Below are 15,748 nucleotides of genomic sequence, written 5' to 3' on the forward strand. Positions count from 1 at the left end.
AAGAAATGGTTTCTTTAAGACTCCACAAAACCGCAGAAAGCTAAGTTGAAAATTAGGTAGAATAAGGAAGAAAGACAGACAAGATGACTACTTAAGACATGTCAAATTTCGACGCAGTTATTTCCTCACATCTTCTTTGCCGCCAGTTCAAGATTCGTCTGATTTAAAAAGGAACTTATTTTGTCTGAAATTTTACTCCAAATTTTAAATTTGTTGACGGATAACTAACTTCTTCTTAGAAGTTACGATGCTAAAATTGTTATTAGCAGTGCACAGGAACACTTTAAGTAATCAGGTGTGAGTTGTTTTTGGGGGGCATATCAAAAATTTACATAGATTTACCATTGAATAACCGGAAAAGCGTTAAGGAAATTTATGCTTCAAGTTCTTTATATCTTGAAATATTTATTTATGGTGTTTGGTTTGGTTGTTTTCTTTTAAGATGTATCAACACTTTCTGAATTATTTAATGGTCAATTCTCTATGCCATGTGGAACTTCCTCAGAAGCCTCTGTCTGTTAACACCAGAGACCATGATGAATCGACTTCATTCTCTATCACTATAATTTAAGAAAGTGTCTTGAGATTGTTCTCAATTTCTAAGCAACCAGGACAACTAATGAAATATATTTCCGAATATAGGCATTAACAGATTGGTGGTTGTGTAAGATTTTCATAAACTTTAAAATTTTAAAGATTGAATAAAAATTTCTCAAATTTTCATCCAACAGTTTTATAAATTATGGGATTTTATAAGTACATTGTAAGATTGTATAAGGGATACACAGTTATAGACATTTTGCAAAATCTCACTCTGAGTTCTTGTCAAATTAAAACAGTCTTAATGCTTTTAACATACAAATAATTTAGTTTCAAACAATGTTTATTTATCGGAAATTTGCATTATATAGCCTTTTAACGGCTTATAATTTTAAAAATTGAATCATTAAAAATAATGTTTCAATTTGAGTTCTAACAATATTTATATTTTATTGAAGGAGGGTCGCTCCGAAAGTAAAGCCTCTTATATATTAACTCAAAAAGTTACAAAGGCAGGAGTGGTCTCATTAAAACGAGCGTTCTTCTGTGCTCCATGATTTATGTTTCTATAAAGTGACCACCATTCTCAATGCACTTTTCACACACATTCAATGATGCATCTGTGCTTCTGACGCACGTCCATGACAGAGGCTGCTTTGTTAGAGTCTCACACCGTCAATATCTGTTATGATGACTGAAAGTTTCATGATCTGTTGCAATGTAATTTGCAATCGCATCTGATCCATTCGGGTGGAATAAAAATATATAGGAGTCATTACTTTTGAATGTCTCTCGTCTCCTTTTTTTATTATTTTTTTTTGTGCATTGAATTTGAGTAGTATTGAATTTGTGTAGTATTGAAACAGTCTGATGCAGCTAACTATGTCACTACTTGAAGCAGAAAAAATGATTTTGACAAGCAACGTTAGCTGATGATTCTTTCGTTTAATACCAGTCAATAAAATACATTCTCGACAATCAGACTGACAGAGACTGGCTATTTTGATGGTCTTTATTTGTCGTACTGAGCTATGTCTTTTCTAGGAGGTCTACTCTCCCAAGTTTTGCTTTCCATCTTTTGAAATTGGTTGGTTTATTGCTAATTGACTGAGGTGCCCCTAGAGAATGTCGATGGGTCTGCCCATGCTACATTTGTAGGATAGCATAACACCTCTGCCAGAAGCACTGTTTTTTTCTCCCAGCTTCCTGGCCTTGAACTGCATGATACTTACGGATTGACACAGCCATATGCGAGTTATTAACTAAGAAAACTTTCATCCTGAATCTCTTTTAACGTAACACGGATTGAATGCACACACACACACACACACACACACACACACACACACACACACAAAATATGATTAAAAAATAATAAAAAATACAAAGAGATGACACTATTTGGGGGGGCATTCCGTGGAGGACTTGTATCATCCAACATGACTCAAAATGAATTAAAAGTAATAAAAAATTATAGTATGGATTTCTATATAACTTTTTCATCTATTAATGTTTTGTTCTTCTTTCATTAAAATTATTTGACGGAGAAATTTATTTGTAGTATTATACTTTTTTTTCTTCATTTTTTAACAAACGATATATTCATTAACAAACAAGTCATGAAGGAAAAAAGTTTACCTCACCATAATAAACAGAAGAATAAACCCAAAAGGAATACTTTCCATAATTTACAGTAAGATAAGTATTACCAATTAGCAAGAGGTAAAAAGTATTATTGGATCTTAGCGGGCAACGCCGGGAAGAAAAACATTCAGTGAGTTGAACACACACACACACACAAATGGATTCAAATATTAAGAATTTGATAATTCCATCTATTGTCTAACGTAATGCATAATTCAACGAAGAAATATGTGTGCAGCTCGGTCAATGGCTGAGACAATTGACAAAAGAAATTATAGAGATTCCACTGGAAAGAATGTGATTATAAATAAAATCGTCATAGAGGCACAAAAAGTCAGACAGAGAGAGAAGGCCATGACATGTGCTACCACTTCTTCACTACCAGTCAGGCGTCTATCTCACGCAACTCCGCGCTTTTCAGTGAACGTCAAAGCAAGAATAACAGTTTGTCACAGAAAAACTGATTGTTGGAGTGAAATAATCTACAAAAATATATTATTGTCTTTAACTGTGTTGTGATTTTGACTTCTCTGTCAATGTGTGTGTATATACTTTGTGCCAGCGACAAAAGTACATGTTAATATTAAATAGACTGGAAAAACGCATTTTGAACAACCGGTAAATAGCTCTCTCTCTCTCTCTCTCTCTCTCTCTCTCTCTCTCTCTCTCTCTTTCTCTCTCTCTCTCTCTCTCTCTGTGCAATTTTGTCAGTGTAATATTCCTTTAATTTAAAATCTGTTAATTTTGGCAAGGGCAACAGTCTACAAAGTTAACATAAAAACTGAATCTATATAATTTTTTAACTCTGTGGACAGTCTGGGCATCTTTGATTGCGTGAATCTTGTAAACAAACAAACAAGAATACGACTTTATTATAATACAATTTAATTAATATGTCCAAAAGTTACACTGATTCACAGATTAATTTTCATACAGAAAACGGACTTGAATACATTTTATTCCAGCATGATTTCTATATATACTATTTATTCAAAAGGAATCTCCATTCAATGAATACCCTCATTTGCATAATTCATTCAAGAAAATATATTTTAATTATTAGCTCGATTTTATTGTTTGTTATAATCTATTTTTAAATAGAACAGTTAAAACGATTCTATTAACTTTAAATAATATTTCTAATTTATTTTCGATTATTACTAGCTGACAACAGTCGGGTTTAAAACCGGAAGCAAGCTTGTTTATTTTAGCTATGGTAGTTATTTCCCGTTTAAGCTATAAACATTACTTTGGATTTGATTTTCATAAACCAAGGTGGATGTTTTTTATGCTTTCTTAAATCCAACATGCGGTTACTTTTCATAACAGATTAGGATATTCGGTGCATTTTAAATAGTATGAGATTAAAGCGTCCATGCGACAATGTTTCAACTGGGCAACGTCGGGTATAGTCAGCTAGTATAGAATAGAATTCTAAATGAGCAACTCCAAAGTCTAAACGTCAAAATAGAATAAAAAAAAATGGCAAAACAAAGAAAATGTACAAATAATAGAATGATTAGCATAAAAAAAAACTACATTTTCTGTTAAAATTCTAAGATCCCCTGCCTGTATTTTTTCCTCGTCAAAGTTCCTTGCAATCATGTACATAATCTGGTCAGCCTATACACTCCAGTTCGCTGAACTCTTTTCTGATTTAGCTGAGAAATTTGATTCTTTACATGGGACTCCATAAGTCGATGCCTATTAAGCATTCACTTCCATTCCCTGTTTTACATGTTTGTCTTCATGAAGACATTATACGAATAAGTGAAATCACACAACGTCAGGTTAAATTCTGTCACATTATTTGAATAAGCAACATCAAAACTAGACTGTTTACACATTTTAAGCATGCTATTTTCCATGATTACATGCGTAGTAGTAAATGGATTTTAAATAGCAATGATTTTAATGGTATATGATGAAAAACAACATGAAACCATTTTAATGTGCATGCAGAATGTTTCACTAATTCTGCTCTGACACTTAATGTTTGCGGTTCTATGATATTTAAAATTAATCTGATTAAATAATTTTAGAAATTTTACTCATTTATATATCTTAATGGCAATAATAAATTGACAAGTCTTGAATTTATTTTCAATTCTTGAAATGTTCGGGTTATTTATTTCCTCTGCAACATTTTCACATTCGGTGTGCAGTGTTGTTGTTGTTGTTATATTTACCCACGTTTACCCCCTAAGAAGGAATATCGCCACTTGAATGTAAGCTACTATTTGGGAGAATGCCTAGGAAAGATAACAAGATGTTGGTTTACATTACATTTATAACTCTGTATATCAGTACAATCAGGAAAACAGGTAGCAGGATGGGAATTCAAAAGTCTACACTCAATAATTCCCTCCCTCGAACAGGTAAAGCTTTCTGGCATTTAGGGACTACAACAGTGAAGGAATGAAATTTTGTTGGTAAGTGAGTTTGTCACGGATATGTACATTGATGGGGACAAGTGCAACGAGTTCATCGGAGCACATTCCATTAAGATACTTGTAAAACAGGCTCGCAGACGCAACATTGTCAACTAGGCTTCAATCCCTGTCCGATCGCTGCAAAGTGGAACCTATTAGATTGAAGACTCTTTTTTGGACCCTATCCAATAGGAAAAAACTAATGACCGATGCACCAGCCTAGATGTGACAACAATTCTTTATACATCAGCGAATGGTGGCCTTGTAGAGGTACAGGATACTCTCAGGTGTGAGTAGTCTTCTAGCACGATAGATGGAACCCACCTTCTTCGCAGCAACCTTTGCAATGTATTTGTTCTAGTTTATATTCCTCATAAATGTTAGTCCGAGGAATCTGAAGAACGAATTCACAGGTAGGGTGTTATTTTTCATGGATATCGGTGGTTGAAGAGGCGTCTTGTAATTATTAAAAGAGGGCAGCTTAGTCTTACTAGTATTAAATGATGTTGCCATCCATTTACAGTTCCATTCTACAACGGTCTGGAGGTCATACTTTAACAATTCTGCCATGGTCTTAGATTTATGTACATCTGTTCTTCCCTCGTGCATGTTATAGAGCACCTTATCATCAGCAAGCATACCAATTTCAGACACAATATTATAAGAGAGGTCGTTAATGAATATAAGGGATACTAGCGGTCTGAGGATGGACCCCTGAGCCTGCCCATTTACAGAATACTCAAAGATGTCAAAAGATTAGTATGTATACTTACTTCGTCCCCGCAATGCCTGACCACAGGAAGGTGAACGTGGTGGCGCGACACATGCACTCCATTCAGTGAGTTCCCATACGTAAACATCACACCAAGGTAAATCTGTACAGTGTTTGATGTCTATCAGCTTCGTTGGGCAAGGTTTACCACCTTCATCAGCAGGTTGTATAATATATTTCTTTCTCACTTGCGTTGGGGCAGCCTGCCTCACTGGGGAAGAAAAAAAAGAATGAAAATAGCAACAAAAAAACTTATATGAATATTTTAGAATGATAAAATGTTAAAATTAGTTTTTTTGCTATAATTTTTTTCATTTGAAATTTATCTTAAACAGAGTCAAGTTATCATTATAGATTAAGCTCAACACTGATGAGAGGCATTTAGAATTGAAATACCTTGGCCTTAGAAGGATTTCTCGCTTATAACTTTATTAAATCATCAGATCAGTAAGGAAATAATATGTACCTTTTATTTCCCATCTTTAATATATATATATATATATATATATATATATATTAATTAAAGATGGTAAATAAAAGGTATATATATATAATAAATGAAATTGTAATTCAATGAATTTAACCACTTCATTTCATTTCAATGAGAGTTTTTTTGAGTTTCATATCAAAGGATTTTTATTATTCTAAGCAAGACAAAGAATGCTTTAGAAAATTAATCTCCTTAACCTATAGGGTTTCGATGTCTACCATCTCATCAGAGGAAAGAAAATATTAGCAAATAGTTATAAATGTATGCACCCTATGTGCTAAAGTCAGTGAGACATGGAAAGTCAAAGTGAAAATAATGCATTTATCAGAAGTCCTGTATCAGGAGTATTTGTAGAAAAAGGATATGAATATTTTTTAGATCCAGCTTGCTTGGTAAAATCCATGTTATACGTTCTCTACATCCGTTTGGTAATAATGTCCAAGCTATATATTGGGTAATCCGCATAGCTGTGTAGATATCGAGCAATTCCTGTTTAGATGGGATAACTTATAGAATATTACTGCCAGTAATATTTTGTAAACCTACAATCTCACCTTTCCATAACAACTGATTGTTAAATAAAAACTATTCTGAAGTATATATATATATATATATATATATATATATATATATATATATATATATAAATAAATATAATATAATATATATTAGTGTTAGGACGATTCATTGGAATCGGTATTTGAAATCGAAAAATTCGGAACTGTTGGAGGTATCGAAATCAGAAAATTTGTGTTTATTATCCAGTGAGAAAAAACATTATTTTCATAGTTTTTATTGGTTTATTTTTTGTTTTAACTTAATTTTCCATTTCTCATATTAATGGTGCTATGATAAATATTTATTTTAAACTACCTGTTAAACTAAAATCTATAGATCATCCACATAATGTATTTCTACGTTTAGGAAATTATCTGTACATTTTTCATGGTTTTTGTATTAGCTACTCCAAAACAATTCTATATTTAGTAATTTTATCAAGATTCTTTTAAATTTCTGATTCTGATTCCCATTGAGAATTTAAATCAGAATCGGGAAAAATATTGGAATCGTCCCATTACTAATATATATATATATATATATATTTTTTTTTTTTTCTTGTGTATATATATTTATACACAAGCAAAATTGATGATGGACAACAAAAAGAGCAGAAAATACAATATTTATTAATCCATAAAAATCAGAGAAGCAATTATAATAAAAGAAAATCATAAATTTTAAAAGATAGGCACTTTCATCAGAGGATAAACATGATATAAAAAAACATATATTTGAAAGTACTTCACAAAAATTTTTTTTATAGATAAACGGTATTTTCACTAAAATAAAAGACTGAAAATAAAAAATAAAAAAAACATCAATTTTTAAAACTTGTAATTGGAAAGGAAGAACCTGAAATCGTTAATAGTGTGTATATATATATATATATATACACTATATTTTGTACAAAGTGGCTCCGTAGACTACAGACTGATAAATATACCTACTAAAACTGGCACACCTCTAGTGAATAACAATGCTTTCCAAAAAACGTAGAAGAATAGGCTAACATAAATACTTAGCTAAATGAAAAAGAGAACCATCCCCCCATTACCCTTCAATGCCGTTTCAAATGCTACCGCCTGATACTTAACTAAACGAACTAAAACGCAATATGCAAAAAATTGGATAAATGGGAGTGCACTTTGCATACTTACTAATAAAACACCCCAACCGACTAACTTAAATAATCTATGTAGTCAACGTACTTAGTTATCATTTGAAACTTTACGAGAATGCTGCTCATAGGTATCTATCAACGCTTCATTTCTAAGTACTCCAACTAGATGGTTTATGTAAACGAGAGGCTCTGCGAATACAGACACATCGATACTATTATGTATCTGTTTACATGTAAACGGTCTGGAAAACCTATCTCTATAACAAAGCATATAAACTAACAAAATATATTATATATAAGTATTGAGGAAGAGGTAAACAACCAAAAATAAAAGCATGGTAACCACTGAAACTATGTTTACATAAAAAAACAAGAACTTTTGCCTATCTAATAGGTCCAACAATATCACCATTATGTAAATTATATAAACTTGCCTGTATATTTGTTCACAGACTGTTAATTTGATTAAGTAAAAGTATATTATATTGAAATAAATAACTGAAAACGACAAATAAACGAATTTATAAACAAGCGAAGAATATAATGAATAAATAAACAGAGCTTATCAATAAAATAGATAGATAGTGAATATGCTACCTGGCTAGAAAAATTAGCCATAAAATCTTAAAATAGAGAAGCAGAGCTGGCGTGGGTATTATATTACTTCAGATCCGAGCAAAGAGAGAGGCAACCATCTTGTTTAACTTGAATCTGATACCTCCGCCTCCACCCTCACTGTGATAGCTTAAACAGGTAAAAGGTACCTCCCTCTCCTTCCCACTCCTACACTCTTTATTTACCATCCCTCCCTCCAAAAACCTCTACTGTAAACATTCATAAACTTTCTTATTGAAACGAAAATCACAGTTCAATTCGTTTCCTAAAGTCTTCTTCTTTAGTCTGATGAGGTGAGTCTCTTTACTCAATCACGTTGGCACACAGGTCCTCGCCAGATCACTCAAGTTAAGCAACCTCAAACCTGGCCTGTACCATATGGGTGACCAATTGGGAAGGCGAGGTGCTGTATGTACCGCGAGGTAAAATATTAGGTTGGGAAACTGGTACGGTCTATCTTTCTCTCGAGGGTAGATGGGTCTCTCTTAAACTGTGGTAGGCAACCCGTGATGGCGTCACGATAAAAAATACCCTTGATAGCCCTAGCGAAGTATCAAGTATTCATCTATGAACAAGATTGAACTCACTACACGAGTTTGTAATTCCAATCATGTTACATTTACTATATATGTTGGGACGATTTATCAGATTCAGAAATCGGGAAAAGCGAAACTTCTGGGGTTATCCGAATTGGAGAATTTGTGCTTATTTTCCAATGCCAAAGACGATTCTTTTAATTATCTTTCTTTTATTTGATTTTGTTTAAAACAAGCTCTTCCACTGTTGATACTAATGATAACATAATAAATATTTATTAATTTTAAACTATCAGTAAAATGAAAACCTATACAGCCCCCCCCCCAATGTATTTTTACATATGAGAAAATATATGCACATTTAACATGAGTTTTTACAGTAATCAGGAAAATAGCAACTCTATAGCTAAATATTTAGGGATTTATACGGCATCCGTAATTTAATATAGAATCGGTAATTGTATCGGAATAGGGAAAAATATTGGAACCATCCCATCGCTAATATATATTCCAATGATATAAATAGTTATCTATAACTTTTATTCCCCGTTTTTCATATAATATTATTGTTTGCTCCTCTTAAGAGTCTTGGGCTTTACTTATCTTTATAAGTTTTGCTTTGTTAAAACTTATAAATATATTCTTTGATAACATAATTAAATTAAATTATATACTAGCAGGGAGACCCGACGTTACTCGGGATTAAATGATGATCAACGAATGTTTCACACTCCCATATTTTTATTGTCATCGAAATTGATGAAATCGCCAATTTTTCAATCAAATCGATTGATTGGCTCCTCTACTTGGGGAGACATTGCAATGCAACTGGAGGAAGATCCACATGCCTCTTGCAGTGACTAAGTTCATAATATATTGCAGTCTACATTGCACTGTTGATTTTTATCAAATTATTTTCACATATAATAGCTTACATTAAAGTTTAAAATGCAAAAGTCAGTTATCATGCTTTAATTGTGCTCTAAAAAGAAACAGCAAGTGTTTGATTTGCAAAGGGAGATAACTATTATTTAACATCCTTAAAATTCACAAAAATTAGATTCATTATGAAAACTTATTCAGAACATTTATTAAATTGTACATTATTGAGCCATTAGAGATATTATTAATTTTGTTTTTAATGAATTCAAAACATTTATTAAATATATATAAAGTATGTGCGTGTTAACTTTAACTAGACTGCCAGTCACAGGGCAAGTAATTTCTTGAATGGAACAGTTTTACACCACTTTTATATCTCTTTGCAAAGATTATAATCAACATGCAATGGATTTTGGTCCAAATTGGAATAAGGATTCAAGACATACAATTATAATCATACAATGCTACTATATCGTATAAAATGTCTAAAATTTAAGGCTCAAGTTTAAGGGGTTTAAGCAGAAATTAGACATTCAGGGAGCCTTTAATAGTTGTTTCATTGTCATTAGACACCAAATTTAATAAAACTCTGAAATGCTTAAATTTTTAAGTGGGACATTATGCCCTTATTAGGACATTTTTTTTTTTTTTACATGGAGGTCAGCACTTATCAAGACCTGGAAGTCACTCGGGAATAAGGGTTATTGCGTGTACAGTAATGGGACAGTATCTTAGTAATCGTTAGTATTGGAGATTTAATAAAGTGTTTACTTAAGGGGGTAGTTCATCAGGAGTTTGTTTATGTTGGACTTGAAGACATCCAAGTTGTAGTCAGGTGGGAAACAGGCAAACGGAAGAGAATTCCACAGTCGTGCACTTCTAAGAAAGAAGCTTTGCTCATGGAATCTACGCTTCGATTTAGGCACAGATAAAAAGTGGGGAAAATAAATGACAGTGGTTTCAGATAGAAGTCTATGTTGTACTCTGTGAAGGCAGTATAGACTGTTTTTAGCAGCTCCTGCCCAGATGTGGCAGCAGTACTCCATCCTTGAACGTAATTTGCTTTTATACAGATAGAGAATTGCATCAGTAGTGAGATATCTTCTGGAGCGGTAGAAGGATCCCACCATTTTACCAGCGACCTTGGCAACAGACTTGATGTACGTGTTCCATTTCAGATCAGGAGTAAAGGTCAAACCCAGAAGCTTGTCAAAACATGGAGCCTCCCCAAGACGAGAGCCATCCATTTCAATTGATGCCAGATGGGGATCAGAGCGTTGATGATGTAAAGATAGGAGCTTGGTTTTAGATGCATTAAAAGTAACCAACCACTCTTCCCCAACGGTACCACACGCTCAAGATCAGAGGAGATAGAATCAGAGAGAACTTTGTCATTTATGGCCATTGATGTGTTGCCATAGATGGTCATGTCATCAGCACAGATGTCAATGAATGATTTAAGTATGTGGTTTGGGAGATGCAGATCAGGAAAAGAGTTGGGCCCAGGATGGACCCCTTAGGGACTCAAGCGTTAATACTGTGGGCCTCTGATTTCTGCCCATCAACCACTACTCTTATGAGCCTATCAGAAAAAAATAATTTAATAGCTGAGAAAACATTTCCAACAATCCAGCCTTCTGAAAATCCTTTAAAATACCCCAAAAGAAATTTAAATTAATTCAACTCCTTCAAACTATCTAAATATTTGACAAATAGATTAAGTATTTGCTTAGTGCAAAAATAATGTCGTTTATATATATATATATATATATATATATATATATATATATATATATATATATATAATATATATATATATATATATATATATATATATATATATATTTGAACGTGAAAAACGACATTATTTTTACACAAACCTAATACAGCACTTATTACTAGGGCTGTGACAGAATATTCATTTCATTCTTTTGACTCTACAGTATATATCCGACACAATAAGACACAGTCAATCAATCGAGAATCACATCAGTCTATATCTGTTATTATCATATGGTTTTATATAGACTCAAGAGTCAAAACCATGAAAAGAATATGCTGTTGTCACAGTCCTACTTATTACCTACCCTAACGCGTCATAGCTTCCAAAATTCATAGCGATCGGTTACTTTGTTTAGGAATGATTAATAGACACATGTACCTAACTTGATATAAATCCTTTCACATATTCCAAACCAGCTGTAGTGAATTGATGTTTTCCCATTTTCTTTTATATCGATAGGATATGGTAGAATCTGACAGTAAATTTGATTTTTGACAAGCAAAATATTTCATTGGCTAAATCTTTGCAACTGACGACACATATGCAAATGAGTTATATTTGCCGTTGTGTTTTAATTAATTTATAATCAGATCTTATTCAAACGATCTAAATTTGTCATCCGTTATTTATGTTAGGTGTTTATTTATACTAGTTAATTGGAAAAATCGGCAAAATATAAAGTATTTATTAACATCAGAATTCCACAAATATATTTTTCTATAGGATTAGTATATAATTTTTCCTATAAATAAAATTATCCACGCTGTAAATCACGCATAGCAAAAACTCGCCTACCTACAACCACTGTCAATAGTTTCATTTTATCTCCGCTCTCTCTCTCTCTCTCTCTTGCTCTCTGGTCGTTTTCAAACCTGATGTAAACAAATATTTGTTGAGCCACCCGTTTAAATAATAAAATTTTACCCAATCATCAGCATCATTAGCAATCATTATGGTGTAGTCTTACTGTGTATCTGAGAGTTATTTAATTCTTATCCTCCAGTGGATTTAAGCCTTGATAAGTGAGGACAATATAGTTTACATATGTCATTATCTTTTACACATAGTCACCTCAAACAAAGCAAATTGCCACTGAAACCGAAGGAGCTACTGTGAATTATGGACCATGTCTATAGGGAAACACTAAGTAGGGAGTTGAGCAGAAAGGTGTCTGTTTACATTACATTAAAATTTCTGCATGTAAGTACAATCAGGGAAGCAGAAAACTGATAGCAATTCGAGGGAAAAAACTAAGATTTGGAATTACCTCCCAGAGTAAAAAGGCTCTATGACCTCGCTGATCTCTACATTGAAGGCGTGGGATTTTGCTGGTTGTCGAGTTAGTCGGGGGTATTTACATCGAGGGAGGCACCAGTGTTACGAGTTTTGTCAGAGTACATTCCATTAAAGGGTTTGTGACACAAGCACAGGGATGCCACATTGTAGGGATGTGCCAGAGGTTGGAGATTGGTTGACAGTTCGGAGCCTATTAGATTGAAGGTTTTTTTCAGATCTTGTCCAATGGAGCTAACTCATATGTAGCAACAATATTCCATGCATGGGAAAATTTTAACGTTTTGGAGATATAGGTTACTGTCTGGTGGGAGTATCTTTCTTCTGTAGAAGCTACCGTACTAGAAAGTATGCTACTTCCTATTTGCATAATAAGATAAGTAACTACAACAAAAATAATTCGCTTTGAACTTCTGTTGTCTACATTTTTACTAATTATCCCTCAAAAAGTTAAAAAAAAAAAAAAAAAAAAAAAAACATGAGGGTGGCAGCGACTCAACAGGCTGAGAGACCATGACTGACGATTGGAGCCACTGGAGAAGAGCTGTAAAGGCATGTTTCAAGAAGAGTGAGGAGGGGAGAAGCAAGCAGTGGATGGATAGAAAAGAATACAGATGGCAAATGGCTGTAACAGAGCTTTCGCAACCAGGCACCATCTATATTTGTGGCATCTGTAAAAGAACCTAGGGACCCAGAATAGGTTTGCACAATCATATCAGACGCTGCAATCCATCAACAGACTAATCTGAAGCACAGATACCCATTGTCTACTACTACAAAAATGTTTCAAGAACTTTTGATAATGGCAAGGACATCGGATCGAAGTACTGATTCTAAATCTGCAGTTGATTTGGTTCTTGGATCAATCATTTAATTGTGATACACACACACATATACTATTTTATAATAGGAGCTTTGTGTGTCTGCGTGTTCGTTCCCTATTGACTCCAAAACGGCTGCGCTGAATTTTATAAAATTTTAAATGATTGTACTTTATGTGCTTGGTTGTGTCTTTAGATAGGTTTTGTATCGGAATGTGTTGGATAAGTATCGATAATCGATAATTGAAATAATCCGATGAAAGAAGGAACAGGCAATTTTGAGAAGTTTTATTATACACAAGCATTAAAACCAGGCATATAAAAATCAACAGTAGCTTCTTTGATATGACAGAGGCGCATTCGAAATGAATGTTTCTGTTTAGAACATGACTGAAGCATGATATTTGATTTTTACATTTTAAACTTTAATGTGACAGTCCACAATGCATTGTAGTCTACAGTGTAATGCAGACTACAATGTATTCTGGACTAAGTCTCTGCAGGAGGCATGTGATGCTTCCTCACAGTGCCCGTAGGTGGATCCCCAACTAGAGTCGGCAATCAATTGATTTGCTTGATAAATAGGCGATTTCATCGATTTCGGTGACAATAAAAATATAGGTGTATCCGAGATGGAATGATGATCAGCGAATATTTCACACTCCTAGTCTATTTATGAATACCGTTTAAAAAACAAAATAATTAGCTTTGAACTGCTGCTGTTTACACTTTTGCTAATTATCCCTCAAAAAGTTAAAACATGAGAGTGGCATCGGAGTCTCCCTGCTAGTATATATATCGGGTCAGTATTGTATATTAGCTTAAGAATTAATATATGAGCGTGACACCTGCGCCGTAAAGAAAAACATATTTTTGTGATATAACAGAGAATATATAATCAGCAAAAAAAAAAAATATAATTATAAACAGAACGACTCATAAAAATCTATTTGTTTATTTTTGAAAAACAAACACACAGCCATCGAATTATAATTGGTTTGCCGTAATTATAGGTGAATGTGCACTGAACAGATACCATAATACTTAAAGTTAAAAACAAATTTTGATATATTTAAACGCGAAAACAAAAACAATTTGGACGCTGAAAACGTACATAGTAAAACAATACGTTTTATTGTCGCGTCGATTCACAACCGGAAGTAGTAAACCGGATGTTGGGTTACAACACTCGTTACAAGGTCATTTGAGTTTATATTATAGATATATATATATAATTATAAAAGCTGAACGTCTGTGTCTTTGTCTGGTCACGAATAGTCTCCTATATGGTTGACTATTATAGAAAACTGATCACATATAATGCTAGAAGATTTATCGAGACACAGGAATGGGTATGTTTGATCTTGCATAATGATGATTCATTAAAATTGTGGGGTCTGCGTACGCGCCTGCTCCACAAAGTATGGAAATAAAAAATAAAAAAAACGTTTACAAGTATTTTTTTTATGATATCAAAGTATAATTATGTACATCTATAAGTATGTTTTAACTTAAATAGGGATGGTATAATAAAATTGTGGGTCTGTGTTCGCGCTTGGCTTCCATAGAATGGAAATAGATACGAAACGTCTTTATTAAAGTTTGTGTCTATCTGCGTAAGTATACTCTGATAATTATGTTTGAGTTTGAAGAATTATGATATAATAAAATTATGGGGTGTTCGTTTGCGCCTGACCTCCATAGAATAGAAATATGTCACAAAGTTTAACAATTTTTTTTATATAGATCCACAGAATATTGTGGTAAGTGTTTTTGATGGAACAGATATCCTATAATAAAGTATGGGGTTTATCTATTTTATTTTTACTTTCATCATATTTTGCTTTGGTTTTGATACCCCCCAATTCGAAGCTATCTCTTTACAACCCTTCCTTTTCATAACCTATCATACTTTCATAAATCAGAGTCCATTTTCTGTAGGCTGTTTTTGAACCCAGTCAACGACGGGTACCTTTATAAATATATATATATATATATATATATATATATATATATATATATATATATATATATATATTAGCATATATATATATATATATATATATATATATATATATATATATATATTAGCATATATATATATATATATATGTATATATGTATATAACCTGTCATACGTAATTATATACTATATTTTATCTATATCTTTGTTGATATTTAAGAATTTCTATGTTGTGTGTTATTCAAAATCGTATATTTTATATTTTTAAGGGGGGAATATTTTCTATTAATATTTAA

General features: G+C 32.8%; 1 protein-coding gene across 1 annotated transcript in view; it reads right to left on the bottom strand.

Annotated features, from left to right (window-relative positions):
- Positions 1-15,748, bottom strand: part of LOC145284538 (thrombospondin type-1 domain-containing protein 7A-like) — a 1,985,627-nt gene that overhangs the window by 287,157 nt on the left and 1,682,722 nt on the right. Inside the window, exon 15 of the mRNA XM_080133436.1 lies at positions 5,390-5,599. Within this exon, the coding sequence (XP_079989562.1) occupies positions 5,390-5,599 (210 nt within the window). The remainder of the gene's footprint in view (positions 1-5,389; positions 5,600-15,748) is intronic.

This window comes from Euprymna scolopes, chromosome 9, assembly GCF_053919585.1.
Source record: "Euprymna scolopes isolate OS-2025 chromosome 9, ASM5391958v1, whole genome shotgun sequence".
Lineage (NCBI taxonomy): Eukaryota > Metazoa > Mollusca > Cephalopoda > Sepiida > Sepiolidae > Euprymna > Euprymna scolopes.